The sequence below is a fragment of the Corylus avellana genome, chromosome ca5 (assembly GCF_901000735.1).
Source record: "Corylus avellana chromosome ca5, CavTom2PMs-1.0".
Lineage (NCBI taxonomy): Eukaryota > Viridiplantae > Streptophyta > Magnoliopsida > Fagales > Betulaceae > Corylus > Corylus avellana.
Genome location: NC_081545.1, coordinates 1,272,943 through 1,289,090, shown reverse-complemented (window position 1 = coordinate 1,289,090; position 16,148 = coordinate 1,272,943). Strand labels below are relative to the sequence as shown.

General features: G+C 34.5%; 1 protein-coding gene across 1 annotated transcript; it reads left to right on the top strand.

The window, feature by feature from the left end:
- Positions 1 to 9,274: 9,274 nt before the first annotated feature.
- Positions 9,275 to 12,342, top strand: LOC132182706 (receptor-like protein 7). Its single transcript, XM_059596024.1, has one exon. The coding sequence runs from the start codon at positions 9,297 to 9,299 to the stop codon at positions 12,267 to 12,269; it is 2,973 nt and encodes a 990-aa protein (XP_059452007.1). The 5' UTR covers positions 9,275 to 9,296; the 3' UTR covers positions 12,270 to 12,342.
- Positions 12,343 to 16,148: the final 3,806 nt, after the last annotated feature.

The window sequence follows — 16,148 nt, the reverse complement described above, 5'->3', positions numbered from 1 at the left end:
CTAAACCAAAATGAGCTACTCATACCATGATAATCAATGCCTTCCTTTTGGGTAAGATCATTGGCTACAAGTCTAGCTTTATATCGTTTAACATTACCCGGAAGCATCTTTTTAGGTTTTATAAACCCATTTGCAGCCTATGGCTACAACTCCCTTTGGTAAGTCAACAAGATTGCAAACTTGAATTTTAGCCAAAGATTTCATCTCCTCCTTCATGGCATTGAAACACAATGTGAAGTTATCTCCACCCAAAAAGATGTGAAAACAAATTTTGGATCGTCCTTAGGTCTGACATAAAAATCAGACTCCTGGAAGTATACAACATAATCACTAGAGATTGTTGGTCGCCTTATTCTAGAGAATCTTCTTTATCCTACTTCATTTACTTTTGACAAAGTCTGAGTAGGTTCATTCTGAACTTGTTCCTTATGAGTTGACTGTTCTGAAACCGATTGTGCTTGAAGATAATCAATTTGATTTTTCTTAAGCACAATCAAGCACCCTTCATGTGAAGGGGCTTCAGTCAACTCTTGTGCTTCCTCTAATTCAATCCCTTAAGGATAAGCACTCCCACTAAGTTCAGCGTCCTCTAGAAATGTAGACTCAACAATTCTAGGACTAAATTAAGAACAGTAAAGCCTAAACCCCTTGGAGTTTACTGTATAACCTATAAAATTCCGCTAGTTGTCTTTGAATCTAATTACCTTAAGTGTGGATTATAAATCCTCACTATAGCAAGACAACCTCATATGTGTAAACAATTTGAACTTGGTTTCATTCATTCCTTAATTTATGTGTCTTATGGACAACCCTGAATGGAACCCAGTTAAATGTATACACAGCGGTTTTCAAGGCTTCACTCCATTAGGAGAATAGAACATTACCTTTCATGTCCCCTTTTCGTATACCTACCATAATACTATCTGCCTCTATCAGATCTTACGATCTTGACTTTTGTTTTGTTTCTCTACTTCTACCTTATAGGTACTGGAAGCATTAATGCCCAAACCTTATGATTTAGAAGATAGAGATACATAAACCTTATATGGTTATTACCGGAAGAGATATGATATCTCTAACCATTTAGGCAAGAAGTATGAAAAATGTTACACTTGTACATGATCTCAAGAATTTCAAAAACCCTTTTGTTGGCACCTTTAGTGATATAGTTGGTCTGCTTTTCCTTAATGCAGTCCACTTAAATACCAAAGATAATAAATTTCAAGAGTCGTAAAAACTCTATCATTTATCAACCTTTTATTCTTTATAGAGATATATTTCAATCTCCAATGCCATAACATAGAGGATTTTTCTCATTCATAAGACTCTGCTTTATGTCAACATTTATATGCAGGGATTAATTTTTCAAAAATTGGGATCTAGATCAATTTTAAATAGACCATTAATTTAATATTCCACCCAAAAAATTTTAACAATATTCAAATTTGATTTTAACAAACTAAAATAGAAATTAAATTTCTAAAAGAATTGTGGAATATATAAAAACATTATTAAGGTCAAAATGACATAACTGAATTTTTAAAATTAATCTATGGATCCCAACAACCTCCAATTGTAAATAAGTATTATTTAGAAAACCCTGCATTATGTTGACAACGTGGACCGCTAAACCAAATTCAATCCATATAGTCCTTAGGAGAGTCAATAAAAGAGATTCATGACACACTAGGTGTATGAGATTACCTTTATTTCAAGTCATTTATGATACTTTATGCAATCATTCTTTATATGCCCATAATTTTCCTTAGTGTAAGAAAACAAGTATCATAATTGCCATAACACTTTGTTGGCACCTTGTTCTCATTTATCAACTATTGGACATGATTGCCTATAAAGGTCTTTCCCTTAACATGAATAACCTTTATGGATTCTCATGTCTTAATCTCTCATCTTCTTGAACACACATGATCAGAAATTCCTTAATTGATCAATTATCCTTATGTGTGCCACAAGATATTTGAAAAAATATCATATTTAGATGAGAGAATAAAATTGACCATAATGACTCAAAAAACTCAACCTTTAGGGACTTTGTAATGAGCTGTTATGTCCTTCATTTCCATAATGTGCTCAAGCACATTTTGAAACTATAAAAGGTTTTACTTTAAAGCTTTTCTATTAGGGTGCAGACCAAAGCCTTATTGGAACTCACTAAATGTTCCTCAATGACCTTTCTTTGGCCTTAAAACATTAAGGAATAAAATCATAATGCTTTCCTTGATATGAGATTTTATGAACGTTGAAACTTAAGCGATTTAAATCACTACAATCGTTCATGTTTAATAATCTCATGTGGCGTACTTGATTCCGTGGGAGAAGGTGATTCTTCCACACGAAACGCCAATTCAGTCTCCAAACACCCCAAAGTGAAAAACACATTTTTCTTTTCAGTCAGGAAAAATTACCACTAAGAATTATTGGAACATAAAATACTAATAATTAAAGCAGTAGGAATACATCCATTAACCAAGAAAAATTATATACTTTAATGCTATGAAATAACCTTATTTAAATTAACCAATGTTAATTTAATAGTAAATTTCAACCTACCTGTGGGCAAAGGTGCATCACGCATGAAATTTACTCTTTATTAATAAGACTAATAAATTTAGCATTAATAAATAAAATTTTCCGTACCTGTGGGCCTAAGAGAAATTTTATTTTCAATGTTAAATTTACTATCTTATTCTAATTAACTCATAAAAATAAAAACGTCCCTGTGGGGATTGGCAAATTAAATTTATGAATTAATTACAACACGATGTTAATTTTCTTTATGAAGTTCATATATATAATCTTGATGCAATTATCATTATAAAATCGGGATGCTGTGGCTCTCCCAAAAATTATTATGACAATTACGACTTCATTAACATCGAATTTATTTAAATTAACCAATGCTAATTTAATAGTAAATTTCAACCTACCTGTGGGCAAAGGTTGCATCACGCATGAAATTTACTCTTTAATAGGACTAATAAATTTAACATTAATAAATAAAATTCTCCGTACCTGTGGGCCTAAGAGAAATTTTATTTTTAAAGTTAAATTTATTATCTTATTCTAATTAAATCATAAAAATAATAACGTCCCTGTGGGGATTAGTAATTAAATTTATGAATTAATTACAACAGGATGTTAATTTTCCTTATGAAGTTCACATATATGATCTTGATGCAATTATCATTATAAAATCGGGATGCTGTGGCTCTCCCAAAATTATTATGATAATCACTACTTCATTAACATCCAATAACTGTATAGATGCCACAAATAAAGTTCTAAGAATAAAAGACAAAACCATCATGTTAGTGGGTAAACAGTATTTTTCCAAAGTACAACCGGATAGTGTCCCAGATAAGTGAGGGGGCGCACAACGGCACACTTAAGTCCCAAGACTTACCTTGCCAGAGCTTTCCGATTGCAATTTTGGATAGTACCATAAACATTCACCAACACATGAGGCTTAGTTAATTATTCTCAGGTTCAGGCATCAAACAATTTATATTTAAACAATTAAAAGAATAAATATATCCTTAAGTTCATGCATTAAAGAAACAATAATTTAATACTGAACAATTTAAATCATAAGATGAATAAAAATGCAACATAAAAGCATAATAACATGAATAGCCTAATGGTCTTGAAGTGACCTTAGGCCCTTTATACCTTAAGAACCCAAGTTCTAAACCTAATAAGCCCAAAACTTGTTTCTCCCCTTTTTTTTTTTTTTTTTAAACTGAATGGGTTATCGGGTTGGGCTTCCTTATTGGGTCAGCCTTTGGTTTCTGTATTGGGTTGGCCCAATCGGGTTAGCCCACTTAATAAACTTTTTTTTTTTTTTTTTTTTAAACTGAATTGGGTTTGGGTAAAATAAAGCCCATACCCAATGGCCCAAACCACTAGACCCGGTTTCCTTATGGGTTTGAAACCATACCCGGATCATATTTTCCCCAATCCGAAAATACCCAATCCCTAGCGCCGCCACCCCTTCCCCTTCTTCCTCATGCGCCGCCGCCGTTCCTCATGCGCCGGCCACCAAGGGCCGGCGCTCCAGCCAAACGGCAGACAACCCGTGTAGGGATGCCACCGTCATTCTTCATGGGCGGCCGAGATGGATCGCTCCTCATTGCACGCGGCAGAACGCCGCTGACGGCAGGGGAAACTGTGACGCCATGGCCACTGATTCGGCTACCAAGATGCACGTCGGTGGCCTCTGTGGGGTACGAAACTCGATTGGGAAAGTATAGCCATGGGTATAAACCATTATAAAATGAGAAGCCTGGGGAATTTTATGAACAATGTTGGATATCAACCAGAGGAAGTCTTCCCGGTTCACGGAACTCCTTTGGTCCGGCAGCATGCCTTCTGGGTCCCGTCAACAAGCATTACTTTAGAGTTGCAAAGAAAATCCAAATTATCTTTCTCAATGCTTCACCGTATCCCACTGTTACTTTCTTACTAGTGCTCTGGTGGCACCCAATATGGGTCTAATGGTGGTTTGGTCAAAAGTGTTGTTTGAATCAAAAAACAAGGCAGTATTTGCAAAACAATTCAGATATAAAACTCTCAAACATTGTTAGAATTGCGTGCCTTATTTTACCCGTATGTTTCATTTTGTTTTAATAATCATCGAAACAAATATATCAACAGTAGACATATAATAATGCTAGACCGAGCAAATATAGCCTAGAGAAGGCTCTGATACCACATGTAATAATTCAATATATAATTAAATGCTAATTTACAATAAAATTAGCAGCGGAATGAATAATTATATAAATACCTCTAGCCATAATTTGCTCAAGCCAATTGAAGAACAACTTCACAGCAACCAAACTAGAAAAACAAAATTATTGAGAGGTTCTTCTGACCTATGCCTACCAGTGAGTGCCAATTGATGGAATACACAGGCCTTATTTATAGGTAGGTCAGGGGACCCTCAATTAGAGCTGTTACCTTAATTATTCCTCCCATCAAGGAATAAAAAATCAATCAATACAGCTAATTGATTCCACAAACATTAAATCATTAATTAAATCAAATACTTGTTCCACAAGAATTAAATCAGTGATTTAATTCAGAATATTTGATTGAAATCAAATACTTGCTCCACAAGAATTAAATCAGTCATTTAATTCATAATATTTGATTTACATAATAAGCTTCAAATTAGAATAGAATATTGAACACCATAATTTTATAATTACAATAATATATGTGACATAAGGGACATACTTAAATGGAATTTCTTACAGATATATCATTTCTTTGTTAAAAAAAAATAAAATGATATATCATTTCTTTGGCTTGGCTCCAGGAAATATATAGTGTGTTGTGAGATCACTTCTTCCTTTCCAATACATTTAGTTTTAACACTTATTTCATGACAAAAAGCTATAGCTATATTATTAGCTTTTCTTAAAAAATAATAAAAAAAAATTCTAAAGTCAATCGACTTTGACAATTGATTTGTTCTATTTTTTTAGAAATAAAATGAGAAAAATATAATTTAGCTCCCAAACTACCAGTCTTTTTCATTTTAACCACCTAATCTTCAAAAAGTGATAAAGTAGCCCCTCAAACTACTAAACAATTACAATTTGGTCACTCCGTTAGTCAGGGCCAGCTTAATGTATTGTGGGGCCTTAGGCAAAACTTTGAAATTGGGCCTAATTTTTTTTTTTTTTTAAGTAATATATATATATATATATATATATATATATATATATATATATATATATATATATATAAATTCCTCTACTCGCTTTTTGAGATGCAAAATTTATATTCAAGATTTTCTAATGTCTTTTTTTCAATTGATAATATGGCTAATCTATTTAATCTCTCTTGTGACATTGTTGATCTTAGGTAGGATTTTGTTTATTGCTAATAACAAATTTATTTAGAGCTCCTCCTTGAGATTCAATCAATTTGTCTACTTTTCTCTGTTTTTTTTAAGTTTTTCATATTCAGATGCATATTTTCTAGTAGACATGTTTAATTAAAAATACTAACAAATTAAACAAACACGATTTATCAAAAAAAAAATTATGACTATAATAAAATAAATGACAAAAATAGAACAATAAAACCTGATTTGGCAAATGAATTATGAAGCAATTCTTGGAGATAGGACAGGAGACTCAGTCACTCGGAGTCGGAGAGGAAGAGAAAATGAGATAGGCAGAGAAGAAAAACTCAGAAAAGAGCAACCAAAGAGGAGAGGTAAAATGGTAAATAGAAAGATTCTGATATTTAAAATGCCCATGGTAAGCTTACTAGGCTGATAACAGTTTATATTTTTGGCTGTTAGCTTTCCCTAGATGGCTAAAAAGTAATTAGGAAATAAATGACAATATTTTATTTCTAACGAATATATTTTCTCACGTAAAACAAAAAATTTTCAGAAAGTGGCTAAGAGCATGACTGCAATTATCGGCGTGTATCAAATCAAAAAAAAAAAAAAAAAAAAAAAATGTATTCGTGTACTGTAGGCGTGTACAGGCTGTAGAGATCTAGGGAATTGGCATATACTGATGAAGGCCTTTAATGCTTTGTCTCTTCTTTTATTTATTTTTTATTTTCTTTTAAATTATTTTTAGAATTTATAATGAATTTATTAATTAGAGTTTTATTAAATTGAGGCCTTAAATTTTGATGAAATTTTTTTTTTGGCCCTATTAAAAAAAAAAATTTGGGCCTTTAATATTTTTTTTGGTCAAAAATAAATTTTATTTTATTTTTTTCAATTTTTTTTTTAACTCAATTTTTTTTTTTGGGCCTTAATAAATTGGGGGCCCTAGGCGAGGGCCTAACTCGCCTAAGGCCTGAGCCGGCCCTGCCGTTAGTCATTACAGTCAAATAGGATGAAAAATTCAAAACTATGTCGTTTTGGTAAGGTTAAGTTACTAAGATGCTATTTAAAAAAAAAAAAATCAATTAAAAAAATGCCCCCCAAAATGACGTCGTTTTGAGGAAAGAGAAAGAGAAAGAGAAAGAAAAAGAAAAAAAAATCAATTTAAAAAATGCCCCCCAAAATGACGTCGTTTCGAGGAAAGAGAAAGAGAAAGAAAAAGAAAAAGAAAAAATCAATTTCAAAAATGCCCCCCAAAATGACGTCGTTTTGAGGAAAGAGAAAGAGAAAAAAAAAATAAAAAGGGAAAGGAAATCCGATGGTTTAGGGGTGGCCGGCGAGCCACCTCCCAGGCCATGGGGGTGGCTGAGCGGCCAACCCCAGGCCTGTTGGGGTGGCTGGGCAGCCACCCCATATGCCATGTGGTGGTTGCCGAGCCACCCCCAGGCCTGTGGGGGTCACTTGGCGGCCACCCCCAGACCTGTGGGTGTGGCTGGGCGGCCACCCCATAGGCCTGTGGCTTGGGGGTGGCTCCCCAACCACCCCATGGCCTATGGGGTGGCCGGCAAGCCATCCCTAAACCACCGGTTTTCCTTTCTTTTCTTTTTTCCCTTTATTTCTTTCCTGAAAATGATGTTGTTTTGGGGGCATTTTTTAAATTGATTTTTTTTTTTCGAAAGGGCATTTTAGTAACTCAACCTTGCCAAAACGACGTAATTTTGAATTTTTCATCCTATTTGACGGTAATGACTAACGGAGTGGCTAAATTGCAACTGTTTGGTAGTTTGGGAGCTACTTTATCATTTTTTAAACATTAAGGGGCTAAAATAGAAATGACTGGTAGTTTGGAGGGCTAAATTATATTTTTTCCAAATAAAAAACTTTCATTAAAAATCATGACTTGATGAAGCAGAAAACTCCATCAAAATAACATCACAAATACAATCTGGAATAGACCTATTCCAAGTTCTATCAATGACATCTTTAGTTACCAATTTTGCCAAGCAGTGGGCAGCAGAGTTTGCAACACGGTTGACATGTACACATTTCCATTCTGCAAACGGTTGACAATTGGTTTGTTCTATTACTTTTTGTTATTTGAAGTGCGTTCTTAATGAAGGTAGACACTATAATCTAATCTTGGAAGGTTACGTATCAAAGGATCCGATCGCACCAAGTTATCTACTTCGGGACACATGAATCAACCTTTAATGACAATGCTCTTATGTTATTCTATAGCACTGTGAGATCTTTACATACTTCACTTTTCTTCTCTTGTAATTTATTTATTTTATTGTTAATTTAAAAATTTAGGGAAACTTCACTTTGGCTCCTTAAACTTCCACCCGATTTTACAAACCTCCCTGAACCTCCAAATCTCTTACTTTGGACCCTTGAACTTTGAATTTCTCTCAATTAGGACCCTTCCGTCAATTTTAGCCGTTAAAATTACAAAAAAAAAAAAAAAGGCCAAAATATCCATGATTTTTTTTTTTTTTTTTTTTTTTTAAATAAAAAAAACGTCTTGGAAGTTGGAATTTTATACAAAAGTCAGAGGTATAAACGTTATATGATGTTTAAAATTTGACGGAGGGGTCTACATTAAGAGAAATTCAAAGTTCAGGGGTCCGAAGTGAGGTATTTGGAAGTTCAGGGGGGAGTTTGTAAAATAAGGTGGAAGTCAAGGGAGTCAAAGTGAAGTTTTCCCTAAAAATTTTTATTATTTTATTTCAATAAAAATCTGTGCACCGCCAAATTATTTCCAACAATTTTCAGGCTTGCAGGTATTAAATCAGATGGAAGTAAAAACAAACAGCCGGGATTAAGGGAAATTTAATTGTATGGCTAAGAAGAGTGCGAAGAAGACGTTGCTGACTCCTTTTCTTTGTTTTTTTTCCCGGCTAAGATCTCCACGCAAATGACTCGACTTGGGTCTTCGGGGGCTCTGACCTTCTGGTTCACTGCCTCGGCTAAGATCTCCTGACAAACACGCAAAAGACTTGACTTGGGTCTTTGGGGCTCTGATCTTCTGGTTCACTGCCCCTGCTAAGATCTCCTGACAAACACGCAAAAGACTTGACTTGGGTCTTTGGGGCTCTGATCTTCTGGTTCACTGCCCCTGCTAAGATCTCCTGACAAACACGCAAACGACTTGACTTGATTTGCAGACCGACATGGATTTATGAGAAATTAACCATTGAATAGAAGAGGTATATGCCTAAAACTTTTTTTTTTTTTATTCCTAAATGACTGCTTTCATGGTGTGGTCCACTGATTGTGAATGGAGAGGATCCCTTTCTCACTTGCCGAGCTTTCCAAGACTTTGTGTCCGGCCAGCCTATAAGTTAATGCTCTCTCCTGGCTTCACTTCAAACCATATCTAAGAGTGCCAAACACAAAACAATACTAGTTCAACATCATGGCTTTATCGTTTTCTCTCTTCATTTTCATATGCTTGGTTTTCTTACTCACTCATTCTTCTTCTTTTATGAAACCCCTGTGCCATCATGATGACATCTCTGCCTTGTTGCAGTTCAAGGAAAGCTTTATCATCAACACATCTGCTCCTAATGCTAAAAAGGTTGCGTCATGGATAGTAGAAGGAGACAAGAGTGATTGCTGCTCATGGGATGGGGTGGAGTGCGATGAGAACACAGGTCATGTAATTGGCCTCGACCTCAGTAGCAGTTGTCTCTACGGTTCTATCAACTCCAACAGTAGCCTTTTTCGCCTTGTTCACCTCCAAAGTCTTAACCTTGCATACAATGACTTTAACGACTCTCAAATCCCATCCCAGGTACATGATCTTTCAAAACTAATAGATCTCAATCTCTCTTCCTCTAAGTTTTCTGGTCAAATCCCGTTTGAAATTTCTCGATTGTCGCACTTGATATCCCTCGATTTGTCTAATAGAGATTTGGAACTCCGAAAGCACAGCCTAAGAAGCCTAGTTGGAAATTTGACCCACCTACAAAAGCTTGATTTGGCTTGGGTGAACATTAACTCTACGGTGCCTAATATTTTCGCAAATTTGTCTTCTTTAACATTCCTTTCTCTTGATGGTTGTGGTTTGCAAGGGGAATTTCCAATGGGTATATTTAAGCTGCCAAATTTAAGGTATCTTAATGTAGGTGGAAATAAAGACCTCACTGGTTATTTGCCTGGCTTTACATGGAGTAGTCCGCTTGAGATATTGGAGCTCAGAGGCTCGAATTTCTCAGGTGAACTACCTGCTTCCATAGGAAACCTTGGCTTCTTGAATATATTGATCTTGTCAGGTTGCAATTTCTCGGGGTCCATCCCATCTTCGCTTGGTAACCTCACTAAACTCACTTTGCTTGACCTTTCAGATAACACTTTCGTGGGTAATATTCCACCTTCACTTGGTAACCTCACTAAACTCAATCTTCTTTTTCTTTCAAGAAATGCTCTCATGGGTAATATTCCAACTTCAATTGGAAACCTCACTAAACTCAGACTTCTTTATCTTTACAAAAACGCTTTTGTTGGTAACATTCTGCATTCACTTGGAAACCTTGTTCAACTATCTGCTCTAGACATTTCCAACAATCAATTGACAGGTCCATTCCCTTTTGAGCTTGTAAATTTGCCACAATTGAGTTTAGTTGATCTAAGCCATAATCTTTTGAGTGGTTTCGAGCTTAGGAATGAGACACAATTGACCTCCTCTGTCGTGGGAGAAAATCGGCTAACAAGGCTGGACCTTTCAGCCAACAAGCTTCACGGTCAAATTCCAAACTCAGTCTTTAACCTCAAGAATCTTATATCTCTTGATCTTTCTAACAACCACTTTACCGGCATTGTGGAGTTTGATGAGTTTGTTACGCTCAAAAATTTAACTTCATTGGCTATTTCTGGCAATCAATTGAGCGAGTTTCCGAATTTTCTAAGAAACCAACATGAATTGGAGTACCTAAACTTGTCCAACAATAAGATTCATGGCCATGTCCCAGAATGGATTTGGAACACAAGTACTGCAAGTCTAAAATTTCTTGATCTTTCCAACAACTTGCTCACGGGCTTTAGTCAACATCCAATTTTTCTTCCATGGACTTCTCTACAATATCTTGATCTCAGGTCAAATTTTCTCCAAGGATCACTTCCGATTCCACCAGTCTCCACTTTGCATTTTTTTATTTCCAACAACTCAATCACTGGAAATATGCCAGAATATTTTTGCAATCGGAGTTCTCTTATAGTCCTTGATTTGGCTAATAACAACTTAAGTGGTTCACTTCCACGATGCTTGGACAACTTTGAAGCTTCTCTTTCGGTTCTTGATCTGAGAAAGAACAAATTTCAAGGAAGCATTCCAGATACTTGGATAAGAGGAAGCCAATATTTGAGGATAATAAATTTCAGTCAAAACAAATTCCAAGGGCGTTTACCGAGATCGCTGGCTAAGTGTACGATTCTAAAGGTCCTTGATCTTAGTGATAACAAGTTCAATGATAGATTTCCATTTTGGTTGGGAGATCTTCCAAATTTAGAAGTCCTCATTTTACGGTCAAACAATTTCAATGGTCCAATGGAGACACCTCAAAATTATCTTAAGTTCCCCGACATGCGAATCCTTGACATCTCCAACAATGATTTTATGGGAAAGTTGCCATTAAGACTTCTTGAAAATTGGAAGGCCAAAAAAATTGAGAATGTGCAACTGTCAACATATATTCATGAAACGTCATATGTCGTTATAGAAAAAGTTTTTGTTTCGGGTTCTGAGAATGCTCGGACTTATACTTATTCTATGATGATGACAAACAAAGGCAAGAATATGTTCTACGAAAAGGTCCAAGAATTGTTCACAGCCATTGACTTCTCAAGCAACAAATTTCTTGGAGAAATTCCAAAATCTATTGGAAATTTAAAGGGAGCTCAGTTGCTCAATCTTTCTAATAACTATCTCACGGGTCACATCCCTTCATCTCTAGGAAACCTTACAGAGCTGGAAGCATTGGACCTTTCTCAGAACAAATTGTCAGGGGAGATTCCGCATCAACTAACACAACTTACTTTCCTAGAAGTCTTCAATGTTTCTTATAATAATCTCACGGGACCTGTACCACAAGGGAAACAATTTGATACATTTGAGAACAATTCATTTGAAGCTAATCCAGGATTGTGTGGGAAACCATTGACAAAGAAATGTGGGAATTCTGATAATGCTCCTTTTCAACATTCAATCTTTGAAGCAAGCCAAGAGTCTAGATCATCATTTGAATTTGGTTGGAAAATAGTTGTGATTGGATATGGATTTGGATTTGCTGTTGGAATAATAATTGGACCCATTGTGTTTGCAAGGAAACATGACTGGCTAATGAAGACCTTTAGAATAAGGCCATTGAGTGGGAGAAGACGCAGAAATTAAATAAAATAGTTTGAATATGATACCTTATCAAAGCAATGTTTTTATTATTGTACTTGTGTTTTCTACTTTTAATCGTTTTTTTTTTTTTTTTTTTTCTGTGTAATTTGTTCCTTCCTTTCTTCATTGTTGTTTTGTTGTATTTTGGTTTAGTGTGACATTAAATTAATGTTGTATGTAAAATGCTTTGGTGGTGGATCTTTAATATATATTTTCTTGTTGTTGTTGTTGTACTACAGTTCATTACTTATCGTATTATTCAGTATGATCATTTTCGATTAGTTGAACTTGTGAGAAAACAAAGTTCTTCATATCCTTTATGTAGATATGAGATGCAATTTTTGCAATAATAGGAGAGAATACTGCAAAATTAATCAAGCGCAAGCTTTGGCGGCGTTTGGATATATAGCTGAATGAGTCCCCTATCCAGCACACAAAATTAACTACCATGACCTGGAAGCATGGTCGTAGTTGCAACATTACGATTCAAACCCAAAAGTTGGGGTTCTAAACGGTGGTTTAGGCTTTATTAAAGAGAAATGCTATACTTACAAAATATTAAAAAAAAAAAAAAAAACTCTTACAAGGTGATGTGGCACAATACGATTGAATTTATTAAAATTTTGATTAATCTTATTCTCAATTATATTGTATCAAATCACTTTACAATAATTTATTTTGTAAAAGATTTTGTACGCTTAACATTAATCTTTATTAAAAGAAGGTTTAGGTGCGGTGGGGATTTGGCTTTAGTAACTAAAGACAGCAACTTCAATTCGTTGTAAAATAAGTTTCCTTTTTGCTTACATCAAGAACAAATAACAAAGTGAAGTAGTTGATATAATGAAATTGAGTCACAGCTTATAGGGCTTTTAAGTTTTTTTGGGGAAAAATGTTTCAGAAGTCTTGAAGCATTACTATTTTATCAAATCCCTAGCTCCTTAAGGAACCCCAAGATTATAATCCTTATTAAATAGATCATTTCGTCTATCTTACGTTAAGTTTTGTCACGTCATACTCAATTAGAAGATAACACGTCACATTAAATAAACATTTAAAAAAATTAAATTATAAATATAAATATAAAAAGGAAAATAAAAAATTAAACAATGGTTGTGATCACATAAAGCACACCCACGACTTTATCCACAATCTTGGGTTCAAGAATGTTTTTCTTAGGAATTTTTATTTTAATTTATTTATTTATTTTTTTGTGTGTGTTGGATTTGCTTTACGCTATTGATGGTGAAGTACTTTTAATTGGCTGATGTTTTGTTTGTTTGTTTGACAGAGGTGGTATGGATGGCTTTAGATTTTGTAACAATTAATCTAAATCCACCCAAAAATGATTGTTGTTGGCAAGAAGATCCTTGTGGAAAAAGGAGTTCCTGTTCCTTGAGTTGATCATGCAGCTGGCATGGCTATCAAGATGTTGAAGATTGAAGATGGTGGAACTTGCCCTGATTTACGGGGACGACTTTGGACTCGCTGAGCTAGCCTTCCTTTCACGCTGTCCTGATTGCTATTCCTTGGCTTTTGTTGTGTTCCTTAATAGTCAAGACATGCTTTGGAGAATAATCGCCAATCGTACCTTTTCTGGAAGAAATCTACCAATTAATAATTAATCAGGACGCGTGGATCCATATATCTAATCCCTAGCTGTACGTAGTTAATTTACCCAAGAGAAGAAGACTTAATTGGAAGAAGAAAATCACAAGTCTTCACAGGACCATATCTCTGATCATCATGTTTAACAAAGCTCTATTAACTTCATCAGTAGCCTTTTCCGCCTTGTTCACCTCCAAAGGCTTGACCTTTCCTACAATCACTTCAACTATTCTCCTATCCCACCTCAGGTACTACGCAATCTTTGAATCATTTGAATCATATCGTTTGGCCGCAAGATGTCTTCTAAGGAAATGAATATGTATTGACGTTTTTTTTTTTTTTTTTTTTTTTGTATGGAATGTGTTCCTTCTTTTCAATATTGTTTTGGTGTATTTGGATTCCAGTTCTATTAAAGACAAAGTAATTCTAGGTGGTCTATTTGTGTCCTACTAAAAATGATGAGGCTATTAAAATCACCATTGGGCTTGTGATTGATCATTATTTAATTTTAATCAAATGGTGATTTTAATAGCCATATCATTCTTGGTAGGACACAAGTAGCCCACCTAAAATTACACAGATAGAGTAATTCTAGGTGGCCTACTTGTGTCCTACTAAGAATGATGTAGCTATTAAAATCATCATTGGGCTTGTGATTGGTCATTATTGAATTTTGATCAAATGGTTAAAATCATCGTTGGGCTTGTGATTGATCATTATTGAATTTTGAATTGGGTGCATGTCTTAAGGAAGGAGAGAAAATCGTGGTGCATGGTTGGCAAATCTAAAAGGGGCAAACGCAGATATGAACACACAAGATAAGGAGCACTACTGGAAAATAATCATGTACACTGAGAGACAAAACCATGAAAGAATAAAAGAAAGAAAATAAAACTGAAATTCACACGATCGAAAACTTTTGTTAGCCTATATATCTGATACCACGAAAGAAAAGATAATGCGGAAAGAAATTAAAGACAAAACGAAATAGAAAAAATAAACACAATAAATATTACTTGAAAGAGTAGAAAATAAGAGAAATCATCCACGTTGTTGATAAACATACCCGTGGATGCAGATAAGGGATCAAGTGAAGCTATTGACTTGGTGAACGTGGTAATTAAGAGTCCGTTCCAAGCATGAGGAGAATGTATACACGCGGTTCTACGCTGTAATATGAGTGCTATATATATGACTACCATACAGTTGGAATGACATGACAAAGATAAAATCAATCGTTCATTATTTTTTTTTACAAGTGCGATCCAATAGTTGATTTTTACTGTCAGTATCATAAAGTTATATATAAGTCATATAGTAATTTACATTACTCTATTATAAAGCTTAATTATTTTGCATTCCATAGTAGTTGAGAATTATAGAATTTACTAAAGTACATCTTAGATGCTTTTAAGGTTATATAATGTTGTTTGATTCGGACTTCAAAAGAGCAAAGTACTAGCTAGCAGTTCAGACGAGGAGATGAATGGATAGAGTTCACAAGTGTAGATTTCAAACCAAAGTGAAGAAGAATTTGTTAAGACCATTTTCAAACTAGGAATAATATATCCATGATTTACCCTAACACGATAACTAGTATAAGTCTTAACTATAGTCCTATTAGGTATATATTTTCATAAGAGTCACTTGATTGATGACTCAACCCTAATTTTCCTACATTCAAATATATGTAGTTCTGTTGTATTTGGACTTCTATTAATTAAGCTAGACGTTAATCTTTGAAGCTCATTTTGCATATAAGATTCGTCACTAACTTCATTATTGACCAACTCATCCATTATTGTTTCTAATTATTTGAGCGCACATTTTTTTTTTTTTTTTTTTTTTTTTAAAAAAAGCTCTCTGAGTCTATACACTATTAAGGCACTCCTGTGTAAATAAAAATTTCTACTCTCCCTAATAAAAGAAAAATTAAAAAATTAAAAACCACCTATTTTGCCTTGACTTGGAAGCTTAACGGCTAACTACTTAAACTAAGAAGAAGAGGCCTATTAGAATTCAAATCTATATATCCCAAGATTTGGTGTCCGTGAAGATGGAGGAGTCCCATTAATTAGTATATATACTCGATCTACTCCACCCCAACGTTGTTGGAACAGGATCCTCTTCAGTCCATAATGGACTGGAGAATATCTAGTTCATGGTCCAGATTTCTTCTCAAAAATCCTATGGCCACAAATGGGACACATATCCCATCAATAAAAATAATAATAAAATATTATTTTAAATAAAAAAAAAATTAAAAAAAATAAG